The following is an 18,918-nucleotide window of genomic DNA, read 5'->3' as shown; positions in this document are numbered from 1 at the left end:
TCAGATGTAAAAGATAAATGATGTGCATTACTCATAGCAGCCAGGATCAGTTTATGCTTCATAGCATTGGAGGATTGTTGTGTTGGATACTTTGCATGTATTATTTGTTGCAGCTAAGAAGTAAAATGACCTTTGAACTGTATTTGTAATGTAGAACTGCATCATCTGTTTGATCTCTGAAAGATGTTTCATAGTTTCAGGGCTGGACTCTCTACTACTGAGCTTCATCAATGAGCATTCTCAGTAATAGATCTTCAGAATGTTGCTGTTCCTGATTGTTTAATTAGGTTGTTATCCCTGCCCATGGAAATTCTTTAGACCCGGCTTTATGTGAAAAAAGGAAGATCCGCTTCCCCATCAGCCCCCTACTGCCCAAACAAAATTAGTTGTAACAAAAACTTTAAAAATACAGATTTAACCAAAAATAAAAATACTCTCCTCAGTCGCTCCTTCCGGGAGGCAAGGTGACATCTTAAGGGACGTTCACATTTCAACCAGATCATCTCCAGACCAGATTGTTTCCGGACCCAAAATGCATCCTAATGTATCCCTATGCCATTTCTGGCCTCTGTTCACATCAGCGCAGTCCGTTCCAGACCAGTCCAGAAAAATACTACATGTCTCACTTTGTCTGGTCTGGAATGCACTGGAACGCATGGAAACACATAAAAAAATGCATGCAAACGCACAGGAACGCACCTGAAAGCCCATTTTAAGCTAAAAGTAAAAAAAAAAACCCGCGTTCCAGATCTGGTCCGGAAAATGGTGTGAACCTGACCTAATTCCTTACTGCTGCTTCCTGAGATAGCTGGGCACTTGAAATGCCACAAGAAACCACCCCAGCCCATTGTAGGAATACATTCTCATTGGATTTCAAGGGGCTAGAAGGAAGCAGTAATGTGGCCCTTACCTCCTGGAAGCTGGGGCCAAGGTGATGAGTTTTATCTTCTTTATTCTTAAAGTGACACTAAGCTTGGGAGTTGCATTTTAAACATACATTCAAGTACCGCAATTATTAACAAAAATGTATCTTATTTGTGTATCACTCGGCTGTAGATCCTCAAATCATCTCTGAATTGGTGCCGACACTGTCCTTCCTTCTGGAGGGGGGCTACCTAAACTCAAGATCCACGCTTGCTCCTGTGCTGGACTACAATCTCATGTTTAGTTTACTAATTTGTATTGAGATTGTAGTCCATCACAGGAGTGAGCTTGGAGTGGTGGCTACTTTACAACACACACAGGGATCATGGGGAACAAAAGTAGTCACCCTCCAGAAGGAAGGACAGTGTCGGCACCAATTCCGAGATGATTTGAGGATCTACAGCTGAGTGATACACAAATAATGTTCAGTATTGTTAATAGTTAAGGTACTTGAATGCATTTTTAAGATTGAACTCGTGAGTTTAGTGTCACTTTAAAGCTTTTGTTTCTTTTAATGTTATTTGGGTGGCAGGGGCTGGCATGTAAAATCGTTATTTTAGAAGTTTTAATTGCAGCTTATTTTTTTGGGCAGTCAGGGGCTGGCAGAGAAGTGGCCCTTCCCTTTGCATGGGAGATCTACTTTAAGAGTATGCATGATGTGTGTGACTGGAGGCGAAGAACCAGCACTGGCACAAGGGGAGAGTACTTAGCCATGTAATAAAATGAGGGATATAATGGTGACTGTGGAGTAACTTGCATATCACCATTTTCCAGAAACATGACTCCTAACCTACATTGTTTTCTATGAAAACATAACATTGGGAGAAAATGGAGTTGTGCAGCGCCGAGTTTCTGATGGAATTGCCTTGCCTTGTGTCCCCAGGAAGCCTTCTTCCTGCAGTGATGAGTGCACATAGAAAGGCCACACCTGTTCAGGCAGCAGTGTCATGTATGACTAACATGGACTTTAGCTTGTGTTGTACTCTCACAAGGAAGTACTGCTCATGACTCAATGGCTTACTCGCCTTGCTCTTTTGCTTGGAAAACAACACATTTTTGTCCGATTTCACACTTCCTTCCTGTGGTGGCATTTGTGTATTGATCAGCTATTCTGTACAGAAATAATAGGTTACGCGAAGCCATAAAACAATAGGTTCACAGTCCAAAATGGATCTTTCAGTTTAGTTAATAATACTGTGATATTGAGAAATTGAGTTTTTTTTTTTTTTTTTTTTTTTTTTTAAGTAGAAGGTCGCTTCCATCACATTCCATGCAGAGTTATACATTTATTCCTTATACATTCATTCCTTCATGTCACAGGGAACTAAACTCAGGAGTTAAACCTTTAAACTGCATTATAGCTAGCAAGCAGTAGATATATGCAAAAAGTTTAAAAAAAAAACGCTTTAAAAGCGGTTTAAATTTACCACTGACTTCGCCGCGCGCTCCCGACCGAAAATCCGAAAGTGCTCGGGCTGCCGCAAAGCATCTTGGGGCGGGCGCATGCCCAGTTCGGATTCTCGGACGGGAGACGAGCAGAGACGCAAGGTAAGTCTGTGGACAGCGTGCACCCGCATACAGACACCGTGGGACAGGAAGTGCCAGCAGGGACAGAGGAGTCGGCGCTGGATCAGAGACCCGCCGCAGCGCTGGAGAGAAGGCTGAAAAGGACAGAAAAGAAGAAGATCGGATTAAGAGACATAATTTAAGGTAAGTACTTAACATTGGGGGCAGGGAAATGTTTTTTTGACTTTAATGTCACTTTAAGGAAGTATTCTCTGTTAGCTATGGGCAGTGCTCTACACATTGTCGCAGCCAGGATTCTTGCCATTGTGCCACCTGCAAAGGTGACCATTGGGGTGAATTGTACAAAAAAACGCATTCAGGGGGCATCACTATCGCGTCCTAAATGTCTGAAAGCCGCTGTTCTACCTCCCTCTGAAACCATTCCAACGCAGATCGCTTTCCAGAGGGGCGATAAAGTCCGCTGCTTGTATGAACGAGCCCTTAGTATTTAAGACTTGTTCTGTTTTTTCTTTCTCTAGCCCCCTCACTATTGCCCACTTAGTTATTCTGTTTGATTCCTGTTGTAATTTTAATTATCCTGCCTTGTAATGATGTTCTTCTTTTTCTTATTAATTTAGTTCTAAATTAATGAAAGATGGATACTCAAAGTGTTGCAATTTATCTAGGCCTCTAGCCCATCAGTTCCTCACTATATCGAATAGATATGGCGGGACCAGGAGCTGCATACAGATTTCGTCTGATTGGTCATGAATCGTAACACAGGGAAGAGCTCTGTATTTATTTATGTATTTTCTCTTTGCTGTCTGTGACTTGAGTTTGTGAAGTCACTCACCTGGAAAAGCAACTTAGCATTGTAAATGCTCTGCATACTTCTTCGGGGTCATTGACTCTGGCAACAGATATTTTGAGGCAAAGATTAACAATGGCATATATTTATTAAGACATTTTATATAGCGCTGACCAGTTACGCAGTGCTTTACATACTGTATATTCACATCAGTCGCTGCTCTCCAGCAGTTTGCAATCTAAGGTCCCTGGCTCACATGCATACCTGTACGCACGTACTAGGGTCAAATTATACTGAATCTGTTTGGAGTGTGGGAGGAAACTGTTACCCAGAGGAAACCCACGCATGCTCAAGGAGAACATGCAAACTCTATGCAGATAGTGACCACTGAGCCACTGTGCTTTTTGGCCTGATTTTCCTCTGTGTTGGCTTCATGATTTTGTAGCCAAAAGGGAGGCAAGGAAAGGCAAGCAGGGACAGACTACACAATGACCAGGAAGTAGACCTGGCTGCTTTTTCCACTATTACAGCACTGCGTTTATTAATAAATTTGACATTTCAATAAACCCACAACTGATGATCCTTTAAGGAATTTGGTGTACTGCTGACGATTCTCTTATAAAGAAATTCTGTCACTTTGCCCATTTAGTCTCTTCAAATTTAGCCCTTGACCCATTTGTAAGTTCTGTGCCGAATGCTGTCAGAGCTTACATTTGGGTCAGTGATGCTCCTCTGTCATGTGACAATGTTTGGGCCTGGCGAATGGCTATTAGGCCTGAGCACGGCATCCTGGGAGGAGGTCACAAGCTCTCCCATACCTGGAAGCATTGGATACTTTAAAGTGGCTGCATTGGAAGAAGAAGCAACAGGGGAGCACTGTGAAGGTGAGTATAAGTTGGTCTGGGGGACTGTCACTGTGCTCTAAGTAGACAAAATGACAGAGTCTCTTTAAAGTGACATTAAAGTCAAAATGTTTTCCCTCCCCCAATGTTAATGTCAGCATTTACCTTTAATGATGTCTCTTAATCCGATCTTCTTTCCTGATGTTTTCATCTGTCACCCCAGCGGTGCGGCGGCTCTCCGATCCAGCGCTGACTCCTCTGTCTGCATGCGGGTGCACACGTCCATAAACTTACCTTACGTCTCTGCTCGTCTCCCTGCCGAGAATCCGAACTGCGCATGCGCCCCCCCCAAGATGCTTTGCGGCCGGCCGAGCAGTTTCGGATTTTCGAGCGGGAGCGTGCTGCGAAGACGGGGTAAGTTTAAACCGCTGTTACAGCGGGTTTAAAAAGAAAAATACTTTTTGCATATATCTACTGCTTGCTAGCAGTAGATATATGCAAAAAAAAAGAGGGTTTAGAAACCCTTTAAGATAAGGAGGGCACTTTTGTACTGTCATGCAGGTATTGGTCTGTGCCACAGTTTGCTCTAAAGTGCATCTTTACCCAGACTGTGGATATAACCTATATGCAATTTCCCTATTAACCCAACAGTAAAAGCTTTTAAATAAACTGCCCCTGACCTCTCTAGCTGCTTTTAATATGAAGTGATACACTCTCAAAGATCATAAAGAAAGACTGGACATGTATGAACGCCTCTGCTTGTGCACAAGCCCAGGCATACATATGAACATGACCGTAAGCTATGAGGGAAGGGGATGCTTCCTGGATGGACCTTTATCCCACTGAAAACTCCATAAAGCCTCCTGGCTTTGATATTACCTGTGGGGGCTCACAAGTCCCCTTTGTAATAGCACATTGGAGATGACAGTACGTCCTACACCCAAAGAAGTACAGGAGCTTCTTTGGGGCGTTTTTGTTGCGCGTATCCATTGGGATACAGCCAGATAGCCCTCGGTAAAAACGCGCAACACGAAACGCGTGACAAACGCGCATACTCAATACGCCTAGGTGTGAACCCAGCCTTACTGTGTCCTCCTGCAGCGATGATAGGTCCAGGATCCTAGAAATAAAAAGTATTTCACCAGCAGACTGAGGATCTTCGTCCTAATAAAATGCCTTTTATTTATGGTACAGCATCATGTCGGAAAAAACCCCACAATGAGGGGAATTTATCAAAACTGGAGCAGACAAAACCTGGAGCAGCTGTGCATGGCAACCAATCAGCATCCACCTTTCATTTTCAAATCTCAATTGAATAAACTAAACAGAGAAGCTTATTGTTTGCCCGGGGCAACTGTTCCATATTTTCTCTGATCCAGTTTTGATAAATTCTCCCCGTTGTTTCAGAACTGCGCAGGGTGCCTTCATCAGGCATTGTCATACTATGACTGATGAAGGGACCCTGCACGGTTCCAAAATGTTGTGTTATATGTTTCACATGATGCTGACATTTTCAAATGAAGATCCTTGGGGCGCTGGTGAAATACTTTTTATCTCTTGGATGTATGCAACGCCAATCGCAGAATCACTTCAGCACCTATTCATCTGCATCCATTCAATTCAAAGTCCAGGATCCTGTCGCTGTTGTCCCGTGATGCTCCTCTTTAGCCTTGGACTGCCACTAAGGATGTACCATGTGCACTGGATTTACCTTGTCACCAGCTCTTTGCTCAGCGTGCCTAGAATAAGCAAACATCTATACAGGACAGGCCCATCACTTGGAGCCGGGAACTATATATTTTGCAAGAAGAGATTTTGATTGCCCCTTCTGCAAAAAAAATATTCCTGGAGTATTTTTGTTGCGTGACTTTTAGTTCTGATTTAAAGGTAAACTTTATTGGGCCAAATTTTTAGTAAGTCTTGCAGAGTGGCTACCCCCTCACTGCAGGGGTTAAGTGCTCCTTTTCTTCTAAGGTCTAAAATAACAAAGATATACTCACCGGAATCTCGGGAGGAGGGAGGTGTTCTGTAGTCCACTTAATTATTTACATATTCTTAAACATTAAATAAGCTGTAAAACAAGTCCTTACTGACCTCTGTAGCTGCAGGCAGTTGTATTTGCTGGCAACATCTGTAGGCCCTGCGTTCTGGCTTGGAACTTCTCTTTCTCTAACTCCCCTGCAAGTGTATTAGTCAGGGTTTGTGTGACTGGCAGGCTTTCTACAATCTCTAATAACATGAAACATCCACAGTGCTCCTTGCTTGTTGGGATTTTTTTTTTTTTACCTAAGCCTCAGTTTGCAGCATTTTAATTGTTTTTCACAATAAGAAAAATCTGCTTTTATCTTTAAAGTAATTTTGTGACTTGGGAATGCTGAGTGAATGTGCTCTACTGATTCATGAGCAGCGTGGACCTAAAATGACAGGTCCATTTTAAGAGGTGATATTCAACTTCAATTAATCTGTTCTTTTCTTTTGCTCCAGACTCCAGGAAGAGTTGGCACTCAGAATTCTGAATCGGATCCTTCTCCGGCTCCTGGAAACACCGTTAACAATGAAAGCTCCTCCGAGGTCAGTATTATTGCTTACATTGTTGGCCCCCTCAGTTAAAGCGTAAATTGCCTAATCCCACTTGGCTTGAGCATTTAAACCATGTTGCCTGCCAAAAGGAATGATTGGCAATACCACTATTACATCACAGTTACTTTCTAAATGCCAGTAAGTGCTCTCATGTAGTCTTTTTTTCGCATTTGTCATCACATTCAGTTAAAGGTAACCCTGCAAGGACAATATTACCCCCATAGTAAACAATGCCATACGTCATCTTCCCCTTGCATTTTACAATGTTTTCCTAAGAACTGCATACCATATTGGCTTATACAATTAAAGTGGAATTTTTGTAATGATTTTGAGGGTAGCAAGATAGGATTAGACTTTATTGCTGTGTCCCCACTGGGAAGATATAAAGAAGTAATCGCACACCAAGGTCCCATGCATCAATCCGTCTTTTTTTATTGACGTCACTGGGAAGATTTCCCTTCACATTCTACCCAGATGACAGGTATTTTCTGGGACAGGAAGTAAGGGAAAAAATCCCCAATGTAGACACACGGCAAGAAACAAATTACAAATAATGATGAATAGGTAACTTGTATCGTGTCCAAGAAGGCGAGCTCTACATATCCAAGTTTATGGCTTTTAGTCTCTATAGTACCACAAGCACTTTTCCTTACACCAAACACAGCCTCTTACCTATACTCTCACATAGCTATCTCACTGCTTTTACCATCGGTCACCAACTCAGGAAGTAAGTGTAGGTTTCTATCTTTGATGACTAATTTGTGTTTTTTAAGGTACATGTATAGCCAACACTTTCTTTTCTTGTTTTGGATGGTTTAGAAAAGGTTAAAACCCCTTCCAGTTAATTTTTTTTCTGTTTGCGTGTCTTTGGGCAAATTTCTCTTTTCTTCCTGTCCCAGAGAGACAACGGGAATTTAGGTGAACTCACTCAAAAGTGAGGACATTCCCCTCTTAAACTGGCTAGACACCAGTAGAATTTCGTTTGAAAAAATGTGTTCTGGAATGTTTGTTTAATTTTCTAATGGTTAATAGGATCAAATTGATGATCGATTTCAACCACAGTGACAAATAAAATCGAGGGAGCAGGACGGAAACTTTTTTGCAAATGAATGAAATTCCAACAGTGAATGTGGTTTTCCTTCGAGAAACTCCATTAATTGCATAATCAAATGTTAAAGTCAAACGAAATTTTGAACAATGTTCATCAGGTCTCTGATGGCATTATCAAATGTCCTGATGATATTTTTTGTATGGGTTTTCATACAAAAATCTACCAGTGTATGACCAGCTTGTTCATGCCATGTCCAGACCAGATCTGGAGCAGATCCGAATACGCAGTGCATTTTTGCTATGTTTTTGCCGCATTTTGAACATGTTTCGGTGCATTTTTTAGCTTAAAATGGGCTTTCAAGGGATTTCCAGTGCGTTTGCATGAGTTTTCAATTCGTTTCAATGCATTTTGCTACGTTCCAGACCAGAAAAAATAGCACATGCAGCATTTGCTTCCCCCGCACGGAAACCGTCTGCACTGCTGTGAACAGAGCCTAGAAATACCATAGGAATACATTAGGATGCATTTCAGGTACGGACAAAGTCTCTTTTGCTCTGGACATGGTATGAGCAAGCCCTTAGACTGATGTCCGTGAAACAGGTGTCCCCACTGGAAGATAATTCCTTGCCTTTTGTTTTGGGGACAACTCTATAAAATGTTGGACTTCCCCTCATTTTCCAGTTCAGTAATAATGGTCACGAGGACAAGTAGAGCAGGCGAATCCCTCCAATGATGACACAGACAGCAATAAAGATTTGACAGAGGTTCTAACCCTTTCACACTCAAAACTAAAAAAAGATTTTACCTAGAAATACACTTCCCTTCCCTGGTAACTGACAAAAATACACTAAATCCATTCACAGCTTCTGCCTCTCTCAGATACTACTAAAAAATAGGTATCCAGGATAATGAACATTTTCAGTAACGTGTTTGAAATGTGTGCTTCATTCATGTGAGGTAAGTCGTGTGCATCAGCCAAGATGTTGAGCAGAGTACTTAAAGACCTGTCATTTCACAGGGGTTCATCTGTCCTTCTTGTATGGCCATGTTTGTCACTTCCACTGAGCTCGCTGCACATTACCAGAATGAGCATGAAGAGTCAGGAACAAGGGGGCAGCAGCCACAAAGTGACCTCAGTGATGCAACAGTGGGTCCTTTATGCTTGTTTGTTCAGTTCTTCTCTGCCCTAATCCTACTGCCTTAGAAGTGCTTATCTATTGCTGCTGCACAAATCATAAATGCCTTTAGCTTGGGTGTTCTTTTCTGGCAAATCTACACAATGTATTCTAAAATGTAAAGAATTCACTTTAATCTTGTATTGTACCTTTTAGAGTACATGCACCCAGGGCTATTATGTACTGCAGAGGATTTCTGCATCAACAACTTACGGATTCTTGCGGGAGGGATCCCAGTTCTGTCTGTACAGATGTGACTCCTGTGCTTGTTCATGGCAGGCTGACAGAAGATGCTTCTGTAAGCGGCAGACCGCATTTGATCGTATATGATTACCTGCTGTTTGGGATAGATGCTTGTCCCTGGACACAATCTATCTGGATCAAGGGACAAGCACCTATCCTGTTCCATATACAATCACAAGCGGACTGCTGCTGACAGATGCAGCCTTTGTCACCCTGTCATTAACTTGAACAGGCACAGCGGCCACATCCGTACAGACCCACCTGGGATTCCTGCGTTGGGAATCCGTACGTTCTTGTTGTAGGAAACCCCAGCCGCACAGAACAGCCCCGTGTGCATGTAGCCTAACGCCGCTTACTGCATTTCTTCAGTTGTCTTCTGGGGTGACTGTCTCTGCTTGTCTTCTCTGGCTCAGGTACAGCAGATTACAAAAGAAACTTCCTGTGATTGGTAGGCTGAGGAAGCCGAGAAACAAAAACAAAAATTAGTCAATGGGTTTGATTATTTTTATTTCCTGAATCATTTCCCTTTACTTTGCAACAAAAAAAGAAGAAATTGATATAAAAAAGTGTGTGGTTCCTTGTAGCATCCAGGCATTAAACGGCTTTAGTATTTTGGTGTTTTCCTCCACATGTCTCATGTGTACTGTTGCCTCAGATACTGTAGCTGCAGACCCTGCTGCCTAATAGATCTTACGGTGGAGGAATGGCAGGAGGAAGAATACATCAACTGGATTGTCCTGACCACAAAACCTTTGTTTTGCTGAGATAAAAGTAGTGCTAGTTTATATGCTGAAACCACAGTCTTTCATGCTTGTAGTATATGAATGCATGCCTGTGTGCCTGTTGGCTAGCCAAGCCACAGTCCTGATTGTTTCTTATAATGAACCCTCATTGTAGAGCACTTCATGAAGGCTGGTTTCTGATTGCTGGTTATAGATTTCAGCACAACATTTGTTTTTGTACAGTGGACTTCTAGGGGCCCAAACAAACTCCATTAGTAAGGGGGGCACAAAGCTGAGGTGCAGACATTAACCAATGAAACATTTTACTGGGAATAAGAATGAAGGCTTAATTTTGATTGGCTCTTTTAAAGCTTACATCATTTTGTACTGCTCCCAATGGAATAAAAGCATGAGTTAATACATAATTACAGCCAAAACATTTTACACTTATGATATCCGTTGTGATTTTTGTGGAATTTAGCACAATGGTGAGCAACATAAGTACCCGTTCACACTAGGAGGTTTGTGGCACACATTTTTCAGCACGCAAAAGCTCGGCACAAGAAATCCTATTGATTTCCAAAGTCCCTGTCCATGTGTCAGCATAGTGACGCAGTGAGAAAAAAGTAAACAGGCTTTTTTTTTTGGGCAGGTCAGCGTGAATAGGAGAAAGGCTCTCATCGTTCTGATCTCCCCAAAAAGAGCTGCATACTTACAGGCTTGTGTGGAACGTTTTCGTGCTGACAAATACGAGCTACAAACTCCGGCGGTTTGAACAGGAACTAAGGGCCGCTTGTCATTCAATCTCCAGAACATATTACAATGTCTCAATGACTGAAGGTTGTCACCTACATTCCATGTGTCCCAGTCCCCAGACTTTAGGGTTTTCCTCAACAGAGCCTCCGGCCACAGCAGTACTGTTTAGAAGCTCCCAATGGCTCTCTACACCTCTCGTGTGACTCTTAAAGTGGCCATACACTAGTAGATTTTCGGTCGAAAATGTTCATTTCTGCCACGAACCCTTGTTCAATATACCCCATCAAGCATAGTAACTAACCAACCAGTTTTTGACGAACGATAGAAATAAACTCCTTTTGCGCATGTGTTCTTGCAAGATTTTTGGCAAACAAAACCCCACTGATTCAATGATTTTCAGAGAACATTTTCCAACCTGACCGATCAACAAATTTCGCTCACAATATAAAAAATGAAAATCGGTGATGTACCCTCAACTGTTTGAACCAGAGGTCTTGCTGCACTCCTTACCGGAGGAAACCCACATGGGTGGGTGCTCGTAGTGACCACGGACGGCACCGTGCATACCACAGAAGAAGAAAATAATGTCACTAGCACACCGTAGCAGTAAATCAATAATCCATTTAATGGCACATGTGCCATTAAATGGATTATTGATTTACTGCTATGGTGTGCTGGTGACATTATTTTCCTCAACTGTTTGATTCACGTTCATGTACGATTTCCAAACGAAAATCACAGTTTATGGCCACCATTACACACATCCCTTGTGTGTTTCTGGCTCTCTAAGCCTTTCTTGGCCATCTCTCATGTGCCTCCAACACACGCAGCCAGCCACCTGGCTCCACTCTGAATTCTGGGTGAGTCCTCCTGACTCCTGAACACCGTGTGTTCCTCCTCCCAGCTGGAACCCCGACCATTAACCAGCAGCCTTTCCATAAGCGGTGTGCAATCATTGGGTGCTGGTCACTACTAAACCACGGACCCAGAAATGGAGATTTCATGCCTCCTAACTCTTCGAAATCTCCCAGTTCCAGGATTGCATGCCAAATCCAGAAAACCTCGGGAGAACTGCAGAGCCAGCTCAGTAAAAGTACTTCCTGGAACCCCTCTGGCTGAGAGTTCTGGGTGACTATTATGCCGCATTACACCGTGGCATTGCCATGCACTGCCACACTGTGTATCTACTAGAAAGATTTCCCCTCACTTCCTGTCATGGTTATATGGTGTGACAGAGTTAAAAAAAACAAAAACCTCTTCCCATCAGAATATGTGACAGGAGGAAACAATTGTCTGTTTTTATGAACTGGTTGAGAAGAACCTTCTAAGGGTATATCAGCAGTGAACTATATAAATTTTTCTCTTCATTATCTGATCTTTATATGTGGCATGAAGTTAGTATGAGCCTAAATAGTTTTTTCTGATGTTTCCCAGTTTATAGAAATAAATACTCTCACAATAGCAGGAAGTTGTTAGACTTGTTTTTAAAATGAGATAAGGTGTGTTTGCACTTCTGCTGTTCAGCTCCCATAATTGTTTTAAAAGATTCTGGTCTGTCACATGTTTTCTTATTTTCTTTATACTGCATTGTTCCTTTTCACTCATAACATCCTTCCCTTTTTACCACATAGTCCATTATCCTCCTACCATGCAAAAAAGTGATTGAACTAGTTGCCTGAGGGCCCAATCACACCAGCCACTGCGCTACAACGCTGGGGTCTCGGCACCCACCACCGCGTTACCTCCTCAGCACGGTGGTATGAATGGTGCCCATACATGACAAAGCAAATTGCCTTCTTTTGCATTCGTGCTGCGCTGAAAAAAACAGCCAGCACGGTCCCATTGCATTTAGTGTGAATTCACCCTTAAAGTGACATTAAACCCTCAGATTTTTTAACATAAAACAATACTGTAATGTGTGCCTTACTGTAATCCATGGTTGTTTCCCTTCTCTTTGCTGCTCTTCCTTTTTAAATCCTCATGTCTTCTCATGCTTGGGGAGAACTTCCCTTTCCAGCTCAGTGCCTCTTCCTGTAGTGCTGGCTCAGGTTGCAACATACACTGAGACACCATGTATCCATTCCAGAGACAAGGCAGTCTGCTGCAAAACAGAAGTTCTCCCCAAGCATGAGAACAGATACAGATTTAAAAGGAAGAGCAGCAAAGAGAAGGGAAACAACCATGGATTACAGTAAGGCACACATTACAGTATTGGTTTATGTTAAAAAATCTGAGGGTTTAATGTCACTTTAAGGCTCATTCACACCACTACAGTTGGGCTGTGTTGATCTTCACAGTAAACGGTGCTTGGCGTTGTAACAACCCAAGGCACGGGCCCTTAACGCTGCAACACAGCAGACGCCAGCCCACACCAGTTTATCGTATGTGCTGGTGTGGAGGAGCACTTAGAGAGGAGCATTAGTGATTTATAAATGTTTTCACACAAGATTCACATAACTTTCACTCAAGAATCACTCAGTTTTTCAATCAAGTTAGAGAATGTGACTCCTGGGTGAAAATTGTGCGTATCTTATGTGCAAAAATGTATAAATGGGCCTCTTAGCGATCCACTGTAAGTAGGAAGGCTTAGTGGTTAACACTTCTGCCTTGCAGCACTGGGGGTCCCTGGTTCAAATCCCAGTCTGGACACCATCTGCAAGGAGTTTGCATGTTCTCCCTGTGCTTGTGTGGGTTTCCTTCCACACTCCAAAGACATGCTGGAAGGTTAATTGGCTCCTGTCTAAATCGGCCCTCTATGTATGCATGTGAGATAGAGACCTTGCTCTTTCACTTCTCGGCGGATCCCCCGCTGCCTCTGCCCGGGAGAGCAGGGGGGATGCAGAGGAGAAGCTGAGCCCATTTGTGCGTGGCAGCAGAGGATCGGTACATGTCACTAGTATATAGTACTATGTGTCCCCAGTTGTAAAATGAATGAACAGGATGTGATTTACATCACGTCCCGTTCATTCTTGAGTTTCTCAATGGGGGGAAGCACTCTGTACAGAGGCTCCTCCCCCATTCAGAAACTGCTTGATAGCAAGTATACAAAGTATTTGCACCGCTAACAAAAGATATACCATATAGCTGATACAAATAGGATGGGTGAAGATTTTTTCCAATGGGGGCACAGATCGTAATATACAGTGTGGGGAATGTATTAAAACTGGAGCAGATGTGCATGGCGACCAATCAGCTTCTCTCTTTAGTTCATTTAAGATTTGAAAATGAAAGAGAGAGGCTGATTGGTTGCCATGCACATCTGCTCCAGTTTTGCTAAATTTTGCTAAATTCCCATCACTGTATATAAAACAGTAGTCTGATATGGGACCAGTGCTTCTATATAAGAGATGGGAACTATGAATCCCAGGTAAAGACATGTAGGCATCCATTTAACAGACTACTGAGTGCAGTTCAAATCCCAGTATAAAAAAATGTTTTTAATGAGATGGTTTGCACAGTGCCCTGCAAAACAGGTAAGCACACAAGGAGACTGCTGGCCTGCTGCTCATAGTATCTATTGAACTCTATAAGCCGATTGTAGGGGGGTTCGGGGGTTGTGCAGAGAGCACCCTGATGCAGAAGGGTGTCACGTGACCTCTATGCATCCAGAGGATAGTAGCTGAAGTAAAGATGTAATTTGTTGCACAATTAGTACGTACATTTTTATGCAGGGCATTTGTAGTAGACCAGAAGAGCTGCCTATAGCTACTCTTGCCATATAAGAAGTGTATGTGTTATTGGGCCAAGAATTAAACATATTCAATAACAATCTATAATATCATATTGTTCCTTTCCTTTCCCTTTCTATTTGGGTTGCACTTAGAAGAGCTGTTTTATATGTGTAACTTTGTATTTATTTGCTTGATGTAAACTGCATACATAGATCAGATTTTAATTTCTTTCCCTGTAGGAGCTTATGTTTTCTGTGTATAAATCCTTTCATTTGTCCTCTGGCGCCAATCCCTGGAATATTACTAAGCTGCTTCTAGGCATAAACTCCACACTTTGGTTTCCAAGATTCTAAAGCAGTATCATGGCAATAATGTGTTTTACATGCATGCATTCTGTGAATAATTGACTTTCACGGCTAATTAAATGCAACGACTGATTTTCAGCCATGCTTTGATTGAGTAGACCATATTAGCTGTCCCGAGATGTATCGTTATCGCATGGATGCTGAAGTACAGATATTGTATGACTGTTAAGCTACATAGCAGCTTGTGCCCTTGTTTATTTAGTGTTAGATTCACAAATCACGCATTTAATTTTATGGCACCAGTTAAATCTTTGGGTTGTCAATTTCCAGCTCGGCATCCCACGTTCTAATTTTTCATATAGTGTTCGAAAGTACACTCAAAGGGAATTTGCTGCTGAATGGCTAAATGCTCAGTTGACGCACACATAACAAATGTTTTGCATGGCAACAGATTTGTTAATCTTGGCTTGTTACAGACAGGCAGATGTGTAGTTGAGAACAACAGCATGTCCTTTATTGCTGTGCTGGTGGAAGACCCATTCAATATGGTCACCAACTCAGCCAGCAGATAAGTCCAGTGTCCGCACACTGATAGTGTTGTACAATTTTTTTTCCCATTTGAAAAGGAAATGTTACTACTGTTTGGTAAATTGGGGAAAACCTATGAACCCAATAACCCACAAATTGAGACTTGGGAACTCCTTAAAAGCTCCTCCCTTGCATTGCCAGGGCCGTCTCTATAATGAGGCAGTCTGAGCTGGTTGCCTCAGGTGGCATCTCATTGGGTCTTGTTGCACACCTGCCGTCCCAGGTTGCTAAGAGCTATTAGCAACCTGTGACGCTCTGGCTGGCGCCCTGCCCAGCTTACTAACGTCACTGGTTGCCAGAAGCTGAGTGGGACTCTCTGGCTGGCGCCCTGCCCAGCTTTTGTCAACCAGTGATGTCCGAGAGCTGCGTGAGATGCCGAACAGAGGTAACATGCGCCACCAACAATAACAATGCCCCCCAACCCCACCCTCGAGCCTCAGGCAGCGAAAAGTGTAGGAATGCCCCTGATCATTGCAGCAATGATAATCTTACTCCTGTTTTGTATGATTGCATAACATTACAGACAAGATTTCTCTGCGCTAGAAACGGTCACTGCCCAAACTCCTGCCTGTCAAGAAGTGTACAAGAGAAAAGTGGATCTGATCTTGTTAGACTGGATTTTCTGTCTCAATGTTTTTATTGAAATTTCACGAGTAACACACAATGTAAAGATATTGGTGCACATTACATCAGTCCAACAGGTATTCGGGACAAACATAAAATCATAGCAAATATAACCTTACATTAAAGATTCAAACCCTCCAGGAGCCAGAAGACTACACATTCTACCCCTCTTATCCCAACTATCAGCCTATATGGCAATTGCATAGATGGTAGGTCTGCGCTCTGGATTAGTGTTCCAATTAGTAACCGTAAATAAGCCTCCCACAAATCAACGGAGACTGCACGTCCCCAACTCCATCACCTCCGTCCATGTGTTGTTCACCCTGCATCAGATACCACGATTGACCCCGCGTTAGACTGGATTTTCATGGGTGCTGGATGCAGAAGAGTTACCAATGCCTGTGTTCTTTGAGCATCAGTGCATTCTTGTTCCAACTGTTGTCCTGCTAGGGAGAGCAAAGTATTGAATCAGCAGCTTTGGCCCAAACAAGTCCTGAACACTATATGTAACCAGCCATTAAAGTGGACTTTTACCCCCTTTCACTGAAAATCACATCAGAATGCAGCTCTGCATGCTGATATGAAATCATCTTACATTCATTAGTTAACTCCTGACTTTAGTGTCACTTTTAGCTTAAAAATGCATTCAACTACCTTAACTAGGGATGCACGGATACTGGTTTTTCGGTATCGAGTACTGATATTTATATGTCGGTACTCGCCGATACTGAGTTCCAATACCGGTACTTGCGGTAGCATTGAGCCAGCTTCCCGGGCAATCAGGATGCTGGGCAGCGTGTCATTACCCACTGCCCGGCTTTTTAATTTGCCCGGGAAGAGGGCTCAATGCTGATTTCCGGTAAGCCGGAATCCCAGCCAATCAGCATGGAGGCGGCTTCCCGGCCAATCAGGAAGCCAGGAGGGGGACCATTACCCAGTGCCCGGCTTCCTGATTGGCGGGAAAGCCGGGTTCATGCTGTTTGGCCGACTCGATGCTGATTGGCCGGCAGTACTGCTAGGGAACATGGAGCTGTGCCGCGAGTACTCGCCCCAAATACTCTATCGGCACCAATACTGATACTAGTATCGGTCCGTCCCTATCGCTCCAAGCTTGCTCCTGTGATGGAGTGCAATCTCAATACAAACTAGTAGTCCATCACTGGAGCCACTTAAAAAAAATTATTTTATTGTTTATCCGATTAACCGATTAACCGATTAATCGAACTGAATAATCGGCTAACTAATCGATTTTGAAAATAATCGTTAGCTGCAGCTCTACTCAAATCTTCTCTAATTCCTCCCAATACTGTCCTTCCTTCTGGAGGGTGACTACTTTTTGCTTCCCATGGTCCCTGTGTGTGTTGTAAAGTAGCCACTGCGCCAAGCTCACTCTTTATAGCACACACAGGGACCATGAGGAGCCACCCTCTAGAAGGAAGGACAGTGTCAGGAGGAATTCACAGAGGATTTGAGGATCTACAGCCAAGTGATACCCAAATAAGCTACATTTTCCAGGTCGCCATGGCGACTACAAATATCATGTATCAGCAGAGGCAGTGGGGATCGAAGGGGACACAGACTGCTGCAGCTGCTTCGGATCAACTGCTCATCCAGTGGGTTGAAGGAGAACTTTCTCCTTCAGTTCCCTTCTCTGCTGATTTGACAGCAGGCAGTGTGCGTGTGCAATACCCAGGCTGGTATTTATTTAATATTTTTAAATCTGATTAATCGAAAACATAATCAGCCAACTAATCGATTTATGAAAATAATCATTAGTTGCAGCCCTAGTCAATACAAATTTGCTGAGCATTGTGTTGCTCTGCTTTGCTAAAAAGGGGTTGTGTGTATTTTGATCTGTTGGGTGTGTTGGCAGCACTTCATAATGGGAACAGTGAGCAGAACAGTGATGACATCACCAAATCATGCTCCTTATCTCATGAGACTAGCAGTTAGAGGCAAAGTGCATTTCACTCACATTGCAGATGGAAAGTTATGAGGCTGTCGGCGCAGGAATGCCTAGGCACAGGAAGTGAACTGTTATTTTTCAGGCAGAATTCAAAAGCTAGTACTGCTTCAGCAAAATTACCATTTTTAGAGGTTTTCCTATAGCATAGCAAATTTTTACAATTTGAATCCAGACCTAATTTTTTATGAGCCTGATCTTTCCTTTCAGTATTTGGGTATGCTAAGGAACTCTGTGGATAAAAAAACAAACTACTTGCAACTACTTAGGTGGCCAGTCTTTGTATATTTGGTTAGAATAATATCAAAAAGTTGCTCTGTGCGTGTTACCACAACGCACACTAATGCAGCAAACACGCTGCAGTGCTTTGCTATGCCATTCATGTGAGTGCACTGGATAGCACCACAATGCACGATAAAAAAAATCCACAGCAGAATCCATTTCTCCTGCTGAGGCCCGTTGAAAATAAATGGACCATAGTAACGCGTCACGCTGCAATGGACAATAACGCTCACTGGGGCATATTCAACAGCCCCCCATGTTATTGAGAAGACAAGAGGATGAGGCCTTCTATAATCCTAAAACACACTTCCTAGAGTAACCACACTGCTCCGCCATAGATCTAGTGCATTAGGTAAACATTGTCACCACTTGGAAAAGTTGCAGTTGACAAATTTTTGAGTTTTAAAGTGCAAGTCGAGCAAAAAAAGAAGAAAAAAATATTTAATAGATCTCTACAGTACATGTACATGTAACTATGTTTTCCCCTTTAAACATGCTGCAAGTACAGAAAGATAACATGTAACAGAAATATAGAATGATCCCTTGTGTGCACAGTTGGTGATATGATACTCTGCCCCGAAATGTTGCTTTGTTTCTTTATGCTGTCAATAAAGATGGTATTTTGAAGCTTAAAGCGGAACTTCAGGGAAACATTTTCTTAACCCCTACAGTGGAGCTTGCCTCACACTAAAAGGTTTAAGTGCTCGTTTTTGTCAAGGTTCAAAAATATCTTATACTATAGGACTGCAACAACTAATCGATAATGAGAATTGTTGGCAAAGATTCTCATTATTGATTAGTTGATTGAGCTCAGCTGCTCCCACCCGTACCACTGCTTCGGCCCCCTGCTCAGCGGTTCTTCTCCTCCCCGTGCCGTT

General features: G+C 42.8%; 1 protein-coding gene across 1 annotated transcript in view; it reads left to right on the top strand.

The window, feature by feature from the left end:
• The window catches only part of EEA1 (early endosome antigen 1), a 96,721-nt gene that overhangs the window by 3,829 nt on the left and 73,974 nt on the right, over window positions 1-18,918 (top strand). Inside the window, exons 2-3 of the mRNA XM_018560237.1 lie at window positions 6,565-6,651; window positions 8,730-8,858. Coding sequence (XP_018415739.1) covers window positions 6,565-6,651; window positions 8,730-8,858 — 216 coding nt within the window. The remainder of the gene's footprint in view (window positions 1-6,564; window positions 6,652-8,729; window positions 8,859-18,918) is intronic.

The sequence above is a fragment of the Nanorana parkeri genome, unplaced genomic scaffold, assembly GCF_000935625.1.
Source record: "Nanorana parkeri isolate BGI_ZX_2015 unplaced genomic scaffold, ASM93562v1 scaffold442, whole genome shotgun sequence".
In the NCBI taxonomy this organism is placed as follows: Eukaryota; Metazoa; Chordata; class Amphibia; order Anura; family Dicroglossidae; genus Nanorana; species Nanorana parkeri.
This window is presented reverse-complemented; position numbering and strand designations above follow the sequence as displayed.